The following is a 15,225-nucleotide window of genomic DNA, read 5'->3' on the forward strand; positions in this document are numbered from 1 at the left end:
CAAGTGGAGTATTATAATGTTGAGAAAAACCAGCAACCGTCTAGAGAGACTCCAGTAGCAGAGGAAACAGTCATATTCACACACGTGGCAGGACCGACTACAGACTGCTAGCACCAGAGATAATCTCACACAACTCCGTAGTGATCTTCGACTGACGAGCCTTGTTGAACCTGAACACAGCCATAACAACTCGGGAGAATCAACACTTACTGCAACTCCAATTTGTCGATCATATCCGCGGCGTTTCTCGATGCATTCTCCATAGCAGACATACCTAAGACGATTGTGTTGATGATCGAGGAATGGACGGGGGAACTCACGTGCACTCTGTTCGGCAGCTATCGAGTCGAGCATGTAGCCGAAGACACAATTGGCGACATAGAAATCGTGAAGGTCATGGAGGACTTCGAAAACCGAGGGTTCGAAAGAGTACTGGTCTACGGCCTTCGACCACTCGCTCTGATCAATTGCACAAATACTCCTATCGAAATCACCGTTATTTTCACTCCTACTGCTAGTACCGTTAACACCGGTTGTATTAATGATACTACTTCTACGCCTATATGTACTTTTTAACCAAAGAGGCTACTACTAAAGAGACTACTACTACTACTACTACTACTACTACTACTACTACTACTACTACTACTACTACTACTACCCTGTCCATCTCTCGACACTCCTTAAGTGTGACCACCCGGCTCTCCAGTGTATCGAAGGAGATCACCGATTTGAAATGATTCGACAAGATAGTCAGGCGCTCAGGCTCGCTGCGAATCACGCGTTCTGCTATCGCGCTGGCTTGGGCGAAATTCCAAGGATGTTTTTGAACCTACTCGCGAGCTGATCTCGAGCAAGTTATTCGAGCATCATACATCTTCCATACAGACTTCAAACCGGTCAGCGAATAGCCTCCTTAACGCCGCAGTGCCCTTTCCACCAACGCCTACGTACTTAGCCGTACCACCGTTAGCCTCTACCTCCATTATCTGAGTGCTTCACTCCACAACTACGTTTCTCACAAGGATCACTTACCATAGCTCGGGCTCGTTTCGTGATGGAAGAATTCACACCCCCACATAGACCCTTATCTGACGTTAAGCCCATGATGGTGGCAGGGCCTGAGGGACACCGATATCGCTGATGATGAAAACGAGGTCATGCTTGCCCTTAGGGATGCCCTCGTCGACAGGGAGCCTCTTAAAGAAGTCTATAACTGGCTGAGTAAAGGGAGCGCCATTCACCACACGGTCTTCATCACTACGTAGTTTTGACGCCGCAACCATCTGAACAAAATGATCCATTAACACTTCCTCTTGTGACGAAGCAATTTCTCAACGACGCCTACGTGAAAACTGAACCGGAGCACACACCAATAACAATATAAAAGCATCACAATCTACACGGAATCAATTCACTCGATATTCGATCAGCGATGGACGGGCAATAGGAAATCAGCGGAGAATATTCACGAGAACAGAGTAATTCTTTCGGGAGGGATAGCGTGAGTATATTCCCGCCGTTTACTTTCATAGCTTTAGTGATCTTCTGGATAGAAGTCACAGACTTCATACGAGTCTTCACCGCCTTCAGATTCGACATGGTTGCTCAACGAAGGTCGCAAATCTATCTATGGTTCATCGACGTTTTGAGACTGTGCGAAAAATTCCGAAAACGATTAAGAAATTGAACGATTATGCGCGGGGGATTTGAACCGGCAAAGAGTGAACTGCGATATAATCTGACTACGATCTCGCATACTCGCGCTGTAAACAGTGGGGAAGCGACGCAGACTGAGGGGTGTGATCGCCCTAAACGACAGAGAACCACGAAAGCTCACCCCCCAATGTCAAGGCGTACGATTTACGAAGTCGCTGCCCGCTGTTACTGAGATATTTGAACATGATACAACACGATATATGAACACAATTAACAACTGAACATCAAGACACATGACACTCCGTCAACTTGCTGGATCCTTCAGCTCTCCTCGTGAAGATGCTTGCTTCGCTTTACGTTTTCGGCTTTTATGCATTTTACTGCCCAAATGTTGCTGCCATTCGTTCGGACCATTGATGCCGTCTTTACCGCAGACCTCACAGCTGTACTTCTTCCATTCCTCCTTAGGGCTCTCACTCACAGCTTTGGGATCTCTTCTCACGAACTCTACCGCACTACGAAGGATTCCCGCCCAGTACGACTCAGTGGCAGTTTCAAAGTCACTGGTGTCGACCTTGTGCACTTCGACAAAAGGCTCAATCTTGTTACGTATCCACTTCACTTGCTGCCTGCTATATTTCACCGTCCCCGTCTTCACTCGATCAACACATCGGCTCCAACAGTCGGCCGAAGGGCTTTCGACCCACTCGCGGAACTCCTTGTAGCCGATACCCTGGAGAGGTCCCCGGTTCCATCCGAGGGTCCCGCATTCTACACCCGGCGCAACTACGCCGCTGAGCTCCTCCTCGAGACCATCAGCGACCATACTATCTACTCTCTCAGCTACTCGTTTTCTATAAACTTCCTTGTCGTCACAACAGAGCCAAACAACTCTCGCTCTGGGATACCGTAACTTTCCCATCTCAGCCCGGATATCGCCCAGTTCGAGGCACCGCCTGATTCGCCTTATATCATGCGGGTGTAACTTCGCAGCAGCTTCAGGATTAACCAACAACAGTTTCCTATAAAGCGCTGTAGGAGTGCACTCAGAGGACTGCGTATCTTCGTCACTAGATAGTATAGGAGGAACCGTGTCACTGTGTTCAACAGCCGTCATCGGCCACAGCAATGCTGTTACGTATTGTACTGTGCCTAAGTGGAAAGGCGACTAGACGGAGCACCCTGGGATCTACGAATTCACCTCCGACAACAATAGGAGTTTTTCCTCGTGCATGAATCGTCCGGATTGCACTCGTTGCTTCTTGAACATATCGCGAGACATTATATTCCTCACTAGCGTCAATGCAGTCCACCAGATGATGAGGTACCTGCCACGACAGAAGCTCAGCGACGAGGCGGCCAACGGAGCACCACCAAGGCCATTTCCTGACGAGTTGGCTTAGCGCTAGCCACGTCAAAGCCCTTATAAATCTGTATCGAATCCGCGCCAACTATCTCCCCGTTCAACTGCTGGGCAAGGTCCAGAGCCAACTTAGTCTTGCCGACTCCAGTCGCGCCTATTACGAAAACAACAGAGTCGGGTGGGCGGTCGAGCATCAAATAGAAAACAAGCTGGAGATTCGCCAACTTGGAAAACACAAGTGCCAGAAAAATATCAGAAACCATTAGTTCGTGACATGATGGCATTGGCTATCGCTTCTTCATGGTCTTCCGCAGAGGAGTGTTAAAGGCAAGATGAGAGCCCTTGCCTGTATACACAGCGGCCTTGGTAGCGCCCCAAATGCACATCGCTACGTGGCCAACTCTGAAAGGGAATACAATGAGCCACTCGGTCTCGGGTTCGAACCCCGGTACCACCTTTTCTTCGTCGGGCCATGTAGGGTGAGTATCGTACCGTCCCTATTGAGATGGCCAACGATATCAGGATCTCGACTAGCTATATCTACCACGGACGAGCTGTCAACCTATTGTTATGGCAGACCGAACACAGGCGAACTAACTGTAGGGAAACAGGACGCAGTCGGGTATTAAATATACCTCTTCTGAGTATCAGGAACGCCCCCCAGGATCGAGCAGTGTTGGAGGAACATATGTACGCTCTCCTCGGCTGAGTCCAGAAATTTCCTCACTGATTATGGAAGTTTACATACGAATTCGGATAGAAGTGCACAGAAACCAATGAGAATTTCCTCAGAATTTCCGCAAAAGTCATCTATGCATGTAGTTGACCATGTGCATATTTTCCCACACCGCTCTTGAAGCTCACTCAAGAACCACAGCTGAGTTAGCTAGCGGACGCCCGACCACGGCTAAGGGATCCAATATAAGCTACTACATGAGAGATCTCTAAGCGGTGATCCGACAGTCAGACGAGCCCAAAGATGAGGCCAACTTGGCTGGAGGACGGCCTGACAGCGTATGACATCTGATCTAGGCGCTCCACAGGGGGATCTTACTTTCACGCCTCTGCCTTCGAACAAGAGCTGAACTGCAAACCCTGTTGTATATGTCTTCACAGTATTCTCGATCGTTCGTGTTTCCGTCATACGTTTGTCCGCTGACCCCACGAAAACACAGTCGTGTTTCTCCGTCTGAGGCAAACACTCGTTTAACGTGATGTGGTGTTTCACTCCGTGTGAATTCAAGAAGTGTAAGTCTTCTCAATCGATAACCCCATCGTTTTCCGCAGAGTCAACTTTGAAATATGTTTTTCACTTCACATCACGGTTGAAACTCCACTGTATAAGAGCAGGGCTATGACGATCTACTACCTGATGATGGTACACGGAAACTGGGCACTTTTCGGTTTCCCGGAACCAATAATCTGCGCCTAGTCTCTCACCGACTACCCCTGGCCATCGGGTGAAACTGATCGAGAAACTGGTCCAAGTGCCCTGTGGAATTGTTTCGAAATTTTTCTGAAAATTTCATGAATGTCATTCATAGAATCCTCGCACTTCCACGTTGAAATTCAGTTTGTTTTCCAAAATCGGCCTATCATCCGTGAAAGTGAAGCCTTACTGCATGTCCCTTGGCCAAGCCTTGTGGTTTTCTTTCGGCAAATCCGTCATTCTCCTGTTGGTGATCCAATCTTGCCGACCACCGAACAACTCCCCTTTACCGAAAAACTTATTTCCGGTCTTCTTCACGATCTGAAGAGAAAGGATAATAGTGAATCGAGCTCGGTCAGCAGAGTGCTCACCGTAGTGTTGGCGAATCCTCGAATTTTCCCGCTTGAGAACAAGAAAGGCCACATCTCTCGTCGAGGGAACCATGCTGAGCATAGGGCGGTGGCCATACTAAACGAAGATGCTGTGGAGTTTGAATAGCACTACGACCGTCACAGTCGATCAGTGATCAAGTGATTGGCACAATGTCACAACAGAAGATGGGCTTTTGTAGACTTGTCCGGAGACACCTGCACACAATCCTTGATACTTAGCCTGACCTTTAGGTAGAGCTATTTAGTCTTGCTATATACTGCTGTATTTACTTACTGGAAGAACTATATTGTTGTGTTTATCATGGCTCCCAAGACCAAGGCCAATCACTCTCTTAAAGAACATGCGAGAGACAGTCAGCAGTGTATAAGCCATATGGATGACCTCCACAAGAACATGGATTCTTCCATGCAATGGTATTGCTATTTTCCTCTGGAACATGCTCGGCCTACTATAGCTCAACTCGTCGGAAACAAGGAGACGAAAGTTGAAATGTGGAGAGTATGCTCTTAAGAGCGAAAATAGCAGATAATAATAAGCATCAACCTAGCACATGCGTGCAAAGTCGTGCACGACAATATCAATGAGTGCGACGTACTACATTCACAGTGTACGCGATAGCACGGTCCAGCTACATGCAATAACGAACACTTTGACCTTCCGCAAGTTCAGAGCATTAGAAATAAGGTATCTGCAGAACCGCGTTAGCTCATATGTTCATCTCGAACGGATCGTACAGAGTCAATGGTCGCTGATTACCAGGCCCACTATGGGAGCCATCAGCAAATAGGTTGAAATGAGAAAAATAATGCGACTGATCACTTGAAGTAGTCCCGAATGTTAGCATAGGTTGCGAACACGCTGCTGCCGCAAGCACAGGATGCTCTACAGTTGATGCCGCATCTGACGAGGTTGTGAAAAAGCTCGGCAGTGGAGATATTGGGGGTTCCAACTCCACTTCAGCATTGGTTTCACCTTGGACAGCAGATGCCATGGGTGGTAAAGCAGTAGTAGTAGGCGAACAGGAGTCTCCGTTTATCACCGGTTCGCGAGGCGGTCTCGCTCCACGGCGGCGACCAGATTTCGGAGATGCTTTACGCCGGCTTTTGGCAGCAGCCTTCTTGAGATTGCACTGTTCAATGTGGTGGATGGAAATACGAGTTGCCTGCTGTAGGGTACCCGTAACAAGGCACATCTCGATGAGAGCTGCGAGTGAGGCACTCTTCGGTTTACCGATAGATTTTATGACCGGACGAAGATGGGGTTTCTCCCGTAGTTTCTGACAAGTCCACATCACGAAGGTATTCACAAAGGTGCCTCCTTACTTGTCCGATCATCCTTCGTACGATCCCACGACCAACAACGCCCAAGGGAAGAACCAGGTTGCTGGCAACAGCGCGACGTATCCAAGGGTTTAAAAATTTTACATCGGGTGAAGATGCCGACTGACCTGCCACTTGGGGTTGCCCTGCGGGCCGAGTTTCCGCCTGATACATAGAAACACTCAGAGTAAACCGGCACAGATCTCCCACCCAGAGCTTACACCGATCCTCAGAAGTTGCTCTGGATTGCTCATGGTCATTGAGACCGGATCGCCACTTCCAGGCAAACCGGTTGGGATTGTACAGTCGAAACAAAGAGAGTCCATGTGGCAGCAATTCACTAAAGGGAATTATCCCGCAGAGAGCCTTTCAATTCTGCGTCACAGCTCTGTGCATGCGTGCTCGTCTCAACGTGACGTGCGTGATTTCAGGCGGGAAGGCTCGTAATAGAAAAGGCGCTACGAGCTGTTCACGAGATGGTTTAGTTCATGTTATAGTTTAGGACTTCATAACCGCTATTACGACTGGAAGTAACCAGGCTGCTACAGCCTCATGCTGTGGTAGGCCGAAATCCGAGATAGACAGAAATCTCGGCGAGCGAAGTTGCTGCCGCTCACGTGAAATTAAAACTCCCAAAGGCGAACAGTTTAGAGCAGTCGTGTGTAACATGCGATGCTCCATCGCAATTAACCCCGCTGCATTTCACACAGGAGACCAGTAGCTCATGATAACAATCGGGGAATGAGTCTCCACATAGCAGTGGCAAATTAGCACGCATGCGCGTCATGTTTAGGTTGGGGATCCTGTGGAGGCCCCCATGACAGGGATCCACTCGGCGACTATGAAGTAAATCGGGAATTACGTCCTCAACTGTCTATCTCGGAATTCTCTCTTCCTCTGCTGCGATATATGATCGAGCTAGAAATTTCACGATACCAATTTCGGTTGGTCTCCGCCGTAAATCAGGGGCTCTACAGTTATTCGTAACAGTCATGCTCATGGCGCAATCGAGGACGGTAGCTCACCCGATACGCGTACAGATACGCAGGCTCACGGTTCCACCAAGTTGAAGCCGTCACGATCACTGATCTGAGCAATCCTCTACCAGTGTTGAAGGAATGAACGCTCGCTCCCCTCAGCTGGGCTCAGGAGTGTCCTCACTAATTACGAGAGTTCACACTCGACTTCGGATGGGAGTGTATAGAAACCAATAAAAAATTCCCAAAAATTTCCTTGGAATTTTCATGTTGTCACCAACACATGGAGTTGACCATGTTTTCATATTTTCCCACACCGGATAAGGTTTACCATATCTGATCAAAATTGAATACGTCATGCCCACAGATCTCTCCTTCGTTGTCATTCGAAGGCTTAAGGCACAGACACGCGGTGTCGCACAAAAAAGGACAACCCCGCTATTCTCGTTTTCTTAGGAAATAGATCCACCTATGCTGCTTCTCCAGTATCGTGCTCCCACTACGCCAGTTTGACTAGTCGATAGCGTTGAGCTACTATTTTCAGGCACACTCTGACGTAATGACAAAAAAATTAACAATATGTTCGTGATTGTACAACGTCTTCACTAGTGACACTCTTCACCTCACAAGACTTGTCTCCTACCGATATGCAGAGATGATCGCTTCAGAGATCAGGAAGATTGTCATTTTGCCCTTTTATCATTCCACTTCAGCCGGTAGCTGAGCCTCCCCTGTCTACGTTGGAATGAATGCCCTACACGCGGTGTCTTATGTGGGTTAGCGATCAGCAGCTACGTTCAACCATGCTTCTCTATCCAGGATAGAGAAATGTGGTTGTGACGCTGTCGCAATGCAGGCTAGCAGTTGCCTATAATTCAGAGAAAACCCAACTACTTCAACGCAAGCGTTCTTCCATTCTCAACAGCGCTGAACAACAGATTCATAGACGTCGAGGCCTTCCAGAGGCACACGAATTTACACCGAACATGGACACTCACACATCTACAATTGTCCTGCCTTGAGCTTGGCACACATATCAGATAGAGTCTCTTCTGTAGAAGTAGCAGTGGCGACTCCTAAAGCCTTCCAAACCTTGGCACATGAGATATTATCTTCTTGTAGTTTGGCAGTATTCTCCCCACTCAGTGGAGTTTCAGGGACGCTGAACGGTAACAATTCATTGCCCTTCAGGACGCCAGCAAGACCTACACGTCAGGACCGCACTTGCTTCCCACCATAGAAACTTCATAATTGCTCTGCCCGCCACGTTTGACACGTTTGACTATAAGATGGAATAGGCCAGCGCTGGCATCACAACTCTGCACAGTATCACCAGGTGTACCGGGAACCTAACGAGCAGGTTGGAAGCGGGGGAATCTCTCATATTGGATCTTCGATGATGAGGGAGAAAGCCTCACCATGCGGCTCCACTTCTTGCTCACACTCGTCCTGGACGAGCTGGATGATGAACTTGAACTGGCCACTCCGGCTTCGGGGCCCGCATTTGATTCTTCACTTTGTACTTCCTTTTTCGACCCACAACCTTCAAAGCTGAGACAAACGAATGTGACCCAAGCACTGTTAGTATTGACTCACATTAAGAGACTGAGCGAAGCGATGCAAAGGAGCAATAGCAGAGATAGACTCGGTAGCCGAAACATGACAGGAAAATTCCCTATTGTCAACAGGGTTGAGCCAGGCTTGGACAAATGCAGAACGAAACAACTTGTTGTAATTCACAACATTCACACAGTAGACACAACAATGTTCGAGGACGCAACTTGTGTCCTGTGGATAAACTTGGTGTCTTTTTATCTACTCCTCAGCGGCAGGTGATGCTTCACCAAGCCAGGCAGGGTCCGTGCACAAGGTTTTCAGACGACTGGGATTTTCTGCTGTTACCCCGAACTTCTCCCATACCGCCTTGCAGTCAACATCTTCACCTTGTAAATCCTTAGCCAAATCGTCAACAATCTCCTTCTTCGCGCCGCTGAGGAGTGCCGAATAAAGCATGGGAACGAACCGTTCGGAACAAACTGACTTACGTCTTGTCGCCGCACTTATCGCCCACCAGCTTCACTTTCCATTGGGTCTCACCAGACTTTAGAGTGCGTTGAACAGAAAGTTTGTACGTATGATCGGTTGAGGAGGCGCGACAGATCTTGAACTTGCCACCGTCTTTCACTTCGTCTGGGGCCTGAGTCCGACGCTTCAAGTGCGTTCAGACGTGGTGAAACCATGAAGACCGCCTTTTTCAACGCACTAGTTTTATCCGAGACTCACAGTTTGCTTGGATGCCTTCGCTGCACTTTCTGTTTCTGTAGAGGTCTCTGTGGAGCTTGCCTCAGCTCCACCGCGAGTCGAGGATTTATTCGATCCACATCCTTGGATTCTGCCATAACAAGAATGTAATCAAGCACATCTCCGGCGATCAAGAGCTTACTCAATCGTTCCGATGAAAACGATTGAAGTGGCAAGGAGGAGGTGGAGAAGAGAAAAGAGGTCCATAAAGTGCCTGTAACGCAGATACAGGTGGGAAGGCTGCAAGAGGTTTTCTGTATCAGATACTCACAGAAACAATTATACATTGGCTGTGTGGTCTAGTGGTATGATTCTCGCTTAGGGTGCGAGAGGTCCCGAGTTCAATTCTCGGCACAGCCCATCATTATTCAACTCGACATCCATAATGACATCATTCTCTACGCCCCAATAGGTGGCGAAGTATACGTAGTCACGGAAGCACCAAAGAGCAACATGTCAAATCATTAAGATACCAGCAAAGATACCGGTGCTGTCAAAGTGATCGTATGCCTCGCTAACTTCCGAACACGGTTTGACACAACTTCGCTACGGGAGGGACACTCTTTCTGGCGACGATCACACGAGAAGTGACTCCCAGAGCTTCCCAAGCAACGACACAGTTCTTCTCGCCTTGGAGTTTATCCAAATCGTCTCCTGTCAGGTCAGCTTCGAGATTTCTGAGGAATAACATTAGATCAGATCACCCAGGTCAAAACACAAGCCTACTCTCGATGGCCACATTTCCCAGAGAGCTTTGCCGTCCATTTCTCGGAGCCTTCTTTTCGGCGCTCTAGTTTAAGGTTGTACTCCTTGAGATTGAGGGTATCATTGTATTTCGCTGTGCAGACCTGTCTGTGTGTAGTCACACCAGGATGCTGAACGAGGAACATAATGAGGCGATTCAGTCAAGTAACCATGGATGATCGGTGCCCATAGAAGAGCTATGCTCACGGTGCTGCTTACATAGACAGACCACGTTTTCTGATGCCTGTAGCTCTCATTGCTTGAGTCGCTCCTGCGAAAGGACCCAGCCTTCTGCGTATTTCCTGACGATTTTGCTGTGCTCGCTTCGGATTTACTCCCGCAGCCTTGCTGTCTGAGAGGTGACGCGTAAAGGTAAATCAATCCGGAAATTGCAATCGATCTCACGAAGGAATGCTCACATTGTTATGCCCAAGAGGGCTAGGAGAATGGCTAATTCACGAAGGATCATGCTGCTAATCATAAAGAACAGAGGGGCCTGAAAGCTCAAGAACAAGGAGGATACATCGCAGCAAACCAACGACAACACAATACATCGCTCAGTGTCAAAGGGTCAATTGACCTTCTAACATTCACATGACATGTGTCAGGGTGCCTTTACAGGCAGCCTCTTAACTGAAGTGAAGAGCAGCTCGGCGATGCTGTCTCATCAACATATGCTTCTCTGTACTCGCGGGTTTCTCTTCAGTCGCCTCCTCCTCTTTCTCACCAGTAGGGGCGGCAGTGGTGGCTTCTTGCACTTCAGTGGAGCTGCTAGGGGCATCAGAACCTTTCTGCTCTTGAGCATTGAGAACGTCGTCGCATACGGATATGACCGCATCCAAGCCCGACTGGCGAGTGATGTGGAACACGCCCCAGACGCCCTGGCAGTTCATCTCGCCTTGCAACTTGCTCGTGTGGTCAGTGCCCAACTTCTTCTCCAAGTTGCTGAAACAGAACGATACCCAGATTCCCACCCTGAGGCTTACCCGGAAGCCCCACAGAAACCGCGGAGAATCGCCTTCCACTGGCTCTCGCCACTGCCGAGGATTCTTTCAACTCGGAGCTTGAATGTTCCCTCCATATCGTTGGAGCCGTCAGTAGTAGTGCCGTTGACACTGCAAATCTGGTAGCGGCCTCCGCTTCCACGGAAGAGATTATCGACAGACTAACCCAAAGAAAGCATAGCCCAACATTCCTCAGGTGGAGTTTTTTAAACTTACGAAGTTATCATAGTCAGCGACTTCAGAGGCGAGACCAGATGCTGCAGATGCCGCGTCAGCTGCGGCTTGAGCGGCTTTCTTCTCCTTAGAGGCACATCCCTGCAGTCTGAATAACGAATGAGTACATGATAAGAGAATAATGGTAATACTCGAGCGTACCCGATAATAGCAATGAGAGAGCCGATGATGAAAGTAGTCTGGGAGGTGCAGAACTTCATTGGTAGAAGAATGAGAGGGGCTTGAGAAAACTACTTTGACGAAATGAAGCCTCCAACACCTCCACCCCCGAGAACTCAAAGGTCGACCAGGGCGTGTCGGGACAGATTTAATAACAAGAGAGGGAATACAGGCTAGGCGGATTTTCGCTTCCTATGCCCGGCCTTGGTCCACTCCTCTTCTTGAGATATCGTCACATGTCTTTTGACACCCTTCAACACGAATGGGCCACTCTTGCCAGACTTCTTGCCTTTGAGATTCTCCACTTCTTCCGAGGAAGACGACTCACCAGCCGCGCCAGCATCAGTCGGCTTCTCATCAGCTGTAGAGTCAACTGGACGAGCTGCATCTGAACAGAACACATCATGCCCTTCCTCATCGAAACAAGTATAAACTCACTCAGTTCCTTCCCATCAGACTCCAAGTTAGAATCGCTTGTCCCCGACAGGTCAGCCCTTCCGGTGTTAGTCGCCTCGGAGCTCTCCGTTTCCCCTTCGGGAGTGCCATGGACAACCATATCATCAGGCATCGACTCTGGCGACGCGGCTTCATCTGCGGAAGCGCTACAACGCAAGCAAAAACGCAGACGCTGAGCCCCACCTGAGCTCTTCTCCTCTGTCGGCTGCACATCAGGAGAAGTGTCATTCTCCAGCTTGGTGTTGATAGCTTCAGGCGTCGTCTGGGAAGGGCTCGAGATTTCCGTAGTCGCCTCGCTCTCAGGCATTGCTGTAGTAGTAACAGGCTCGGCCGTAGTGGTGACAGGCTCGGGCGTAGTGGTGACAGGCTCGGCCGTAGTGGTGACAGGCTCGGGCGTAGTGGTGACAGGCTCGGGCGTAGTGGTGACAGGCTCGGCCGTAGTGGTGACAGGCTCGGGCGTAGTGGTGACAGGCTCGGGCGTAGTGGTCGTAGGCTTGCGCGTAGTGGTGGTAGGCTTGCGGGTAGTAGTTACCGCTCTTCCAACTCGTCTCGGTTTTCTATCACAACCTTTCATTCTGAAGACAGACACTATATTGCACAACGATCAGGCCAGAGAGAGTCTGCTCACCCGCTCAGCAGGAGTACGACGAGTGAAAGTAGAGTGAAGCCAACGGGCTTGAACATTGCAGCGAATGTATAAGGGGCTTGAAAAGCTACAAGAATGATACGAATCTGAGTTCGAAAACTCGTTCTCCAGCCAAGAGGGCTCTCTTAACATGAATTGACAACGCGAAGTGTTGAAATGACAGTAACACGGCCAGAAGGCATGAGCAACACTATACAGGGCAAGGCATTGAAGACAGTGTTAAACAGGGACGCCAAGGGCTTCTCGACACACAGACCGGAGGCTCATAGCGCTAGCCGAAGACTCCGTACCGAATGCCGCCCAAATGTCATTGCAGGTCATTCTTGCATGGAGGAGTTTCTCACTGACTCGTTCGGGGAGATCAGCATCGGCCTTTTGTATAGCTCTGAAGAGAGGCAATAACACGTGAGGACTTGCAAGGCAAAGGCGAGCCTACTTGTGCGAATTGCCGCAGTCTGCTGTGATAGCGTTGTTCCAAGAGCCATCGAAGCTCTTCACTCTTTCAACCTTAAGTGAATAAGGCATATGAGCTTGGTAACACGATTGGGAACCATGGGAGCCCTAAAACAGGCAGAGTGAACCTTGAGGCGATCGAGGCTTTCTAAGCTCACCGCTTTGTTGAGGAAGAGGCCGCTAGCTGACGGTCCATTAGATTGACTGCCAGAGGGGGCACTAGTTGTAGTCGACTTGTTCTTACCGCAACCTTGAAGCCTGAGGGAAGACGAATGAACAGGAGCTGTACAGATGGGCGGACTTACGTGAAGAGCAACGCTGCTGACAAGGCCGGGAGGAGGGAAGGGGCCTTCATATTGGTAAATGACAAGCTGACAAGATCCCATCTTAGAGCAATCTACGGGACATACAGTGTGAGTGGCGTCGGACATGGAAATAGGAAGGCCGCTCGAACGACCGCATGTTTCCAGCCGACGAGGAGTCCAGTACAAGGGCCAAGGGGAGTCTCTGGGCTCTCATTTATAGCTAACATGCCTCGTTGAGTCGACCAAGCACCGTGGGGGTGTGTACTGAGAGTAAGGTATATCGAATACACTAGATGCGGCAACACCAGGATGGACACGAGCGAACACCTCTGACAGGCTCAGACGGGGCTTGGAGTGATCCCTCTAGACGACTTGGGCTACTCTGCTAATAGACAACCACTAAGTTGAGCTTATTTGACTGCAGGGGACTCCCTCAGCCATGGAGGGAGGGGAGAGAGTAGGAGACAGCTGGTATCTCGAGCCACGTGAGGAATACCGTACGAGTACTCTCGAATGACTCTAGACTAGTCACGGAACGCTCCTACCGATCTCACAGCGAGTTTTAGAATGAATGTAAGCCCAAATTTCACTACTGGGTTAAGCCTGATTCGTCACCTACCCCCCAACAGCAGCTCGGAAAGCATCAAGCTCGACCATGACATGCGACCGCAGCAATTAGGGCGAGCTCCAAATCACTTCGCGCTCTTCTTGCATTACATGCATTCCACCGCGGCAGGCGGCCTCCGCCCGTTCAATAGACCGATTTCGAATTTGAGAAGCGTTTCTAGAAACGATTCTGGGATTTTCTGTTCATAGAACCAGCTCCGGAAACGATCCCAGAAACGTTTCCAGAAGTGGTTCTCAGCGCGTTCAAAAGAGCTTGTGCGCGCTTCTGAGAGCGTTTCCAGAATCGCAGATTCCAGAACCACTCGGAGTGGTTCTGAAAATTTCGTGGCGCGTGACAGAAGCTTCATAGAGAAGAGCACCGAGAAGGGAAACGTGTGGAGTCCAGAAGAAACAACTCTCCTTGGAGAATTGCCAGTTACGAACTGGCTATGAGGGGCGATACAGCAAGAAAAGAGGTCATACTCAGCAGGGATATGACGTTTGTCGCCAAACAGACTCGAGAGGGTTTGCGAGTTGGGCCCCAACTGTTGAGCTAGTAACCGGGAGGTCGGAGGTTCGATCCCGGGACATGTGAAAATATATCGGGTCTGGACCCTAGAATGGACCACCTCCAATCCTCTAGAGCAACTCTAGAGGACCGCACTACTGAGGTTGGGCAACCAGGTACCACTTACTAACGGGTCAGTAGGTAAACAGCCTACTGACAAGTACTGGTACTCGTTCATAGGTAGACCGCTCAACAGTAAATACTAGTTACTAACTGCTATTTCGCAAAGTAGTCATTTTAGCTCAGTAGGATAAACTAGTATATTGTGACCCAGGTGTCTCAGGTTCGAATCTTAGTAGAGGTATATTTCGGAATTCAGGGATAGTCGAGGAAGTCGAGGTATGGGCTCAGGTTCCATCCCGGAGAGCCTCATTTCTCACGTACTTTATTTATCCATTCTGGGATCGATGCTGGAATCGATTTTAAAAATCGTGTGTACTGAACGCGAGTCGGAATTGATTCTGGAATCGCTTCCGAGATCGATTTTCAACTTTCAAAATCGTGTTTATTGAACACGACTTCAGGAACGATTTCGAAAATCGATTTTGAGAATCGATTCCAGCATCGCACACAGCCTTGTCTATTGAACGGGGGGAGGAAGGAGGTGGG

At 49.2% G+C, this 15,225-nt stretch overlaps 7 protein-coding genes and 1 non-coding gene across 8 annotated transcripts; 1 reads left to right on the forward strand and 7 right to left on the reverse strand.

Moving 5' to 3' along the window:
- Positions 1-97: 97 nt before the first annotated feature.
- Pmar_PMAR002291 (conserved hypothetical protein) lies at positions 98-1,602 on the reverse strand (the record flags this gene model as incomplete). The annotated part of the gene is made up of 8 exons (XM_002779848.1): positions 98-170; positions 211-274; positions 321-432; positions 647-832; positions 876-989; positions 1,036-1,091; positions 1,133-1,286; positions 1,528-1,602. The coding sequence occupies 8 exons, from the start codon at positions 1,600-1,602 to the stop codon at positions 98-100; spliced, it is 834 nt and encodes a 277-aa protein (XP_002779894.1).
- Positions 1,603-1,963: 361 nt separating this feature from the next.
- Positions 1,964-3,216, reverse strand: Pmar_PMAR002292 (conserved hypothetical protein; the record flags this gene model as incomplete). The annotated part of the gene is made up of 3 exons (XM_002779849.1): positions 1,964-2,811; positions 2,861-2,987; positions 3,034-3,216. The coding sequence occupies 3 exons, from the start codon at positions 3,214-3,216 to the stop codon at positions 1,964-1,966; spliced, it is 1,158 nt and encodes a 385-aa protein (XP_002779895.1).
- Positions 3,217-3,309: 93 nt separating this feature from the next.
- On the reverse strand, positions 3,310-4,918 carry Pmar_PMAR002293 (conserved hypothetical protein; the record flags this gene model as incomplete). The annotated part of the gene is made up of 7 exons (XM_002779850.1): positions 3,310-3,424; positions 3,478-3,562; positions 3,956-4,028; positions 4,077-4,211; positions 4,392-4,488; positions 4,642-4,772; positions 4,823-4,918. 7 exons carry the CDS (start codon positions 4,916-4,918, stop codon positions 3,310-3,312), a joined length of 732 nt encoding a protein of 243 aa, XP_002779896.1.
- Positions 4,919-8,142: 3,224 nt separating this feature from the next.
- On the reverse strand, positions 8,143-10,666 carry Pmar_PMAR002295 (hypothetical protein; the record flags this gene model as incomplete). Its single annotated transcript, XM_002779851.1, has 11 exons — positions 8,143-8,302; positions 8,350-8,489; positions 8,585-8,691; positions 8,985-9,130; positions 9,186-9,337; positions 9,424-9,532; positions 9,584-9,655; positions 9,984-10,118; positions 10,168-10,316; positions 10,405-10,537; positions 10,605-10,666. 11 exons carry the CDS (start codon positions 10,664-10,666, stop codon positions 8,143-8,145), a joined length of 1,365 nt encoding a protein of 454 aa, XP_002779897.1.
- On the forward strand, positions 9,730-9,801 carry Pmar_PMAR002294. Its single transcript has one exon. It is a non-coding gene; the product is annotated as a tRNA-Pro (tRNA).
- A 148-nt stretch (positions 10,667-10,814) lies between the features above and the next one.
- Pmar_PMAR002296 (hypothetical protein) lies at positions 10,815-11,623 on the reverse strand (the record flags this gene model as incomplete). Its single annotated transcript, XM_002779852.1, has 4 exons — positions 10,815-11,130; positions 11,172-11,350; positions 11,406-11,511; positions 11,565-11,623. The coding sequence occupies 4 exons, from the start codon at positions 11,621-11,623 to the stop codon at positions 10,815-10,817; spliced, it is 660 nt and encodes a 219-aa protein (XP_002779898.1).
- Positions 11,624-11,755: 132 nt separating this feature from the next.
- Pmar_PMAR002297 (Integumentary mucin A.1 precursor, putative) lies at positions 11,756-12,612 on the reverse strand (the record flags this gene model as incomplete). The annotated part of the gene is made up of 2 exons (XM_002779853.1): positions 11,756-11,970; positions 12,021-12,612. The coding sequence occupies 2 exons, from the start codon at positions 12,610-12,612 to the stop codon at positions 11,756-11,758; spliced, it is 807 nt and encodes a 268-aa protein (XP_002779899.1).
- A 291-nt stretch (positions 12,613-12,903) lies between these two features.
- Pmar_PMAR002298 (hypothetical protein) lies at positions 12,904-13,492 on the reverse strand (the record flags this gene model as incomplete). Its single annotated transcript, XM_002779854.1, has 4 exons — positions 12,904-13,069; positions 13,121-13,245; positions 13,296-13,395; positions 13,443-13,492. 4 exons carry the CDS (start codon positions 13,490-13,492, stop codon positions 12,904-12,906), a joined length of 441 nt encoding a protein of 146 aa, XP_002779900.1.
- Between the last annotated feature and the right edge of the window lie 1,733 nt (positions 13,493-15,225).

The sequence above is a fragment of the Perkinsus marinus genome (assembly GCF_000006405.1).
Source record: "Perkinsus marinus ATCC 50983 genomic scaffold scf_1104296945236, whole genome shotgun sequence".
NCBI lineage: Eukaryota > Perkinsozoa > Perkinsida > Perkinsidae > Perkinsus > Perkinsus marinus.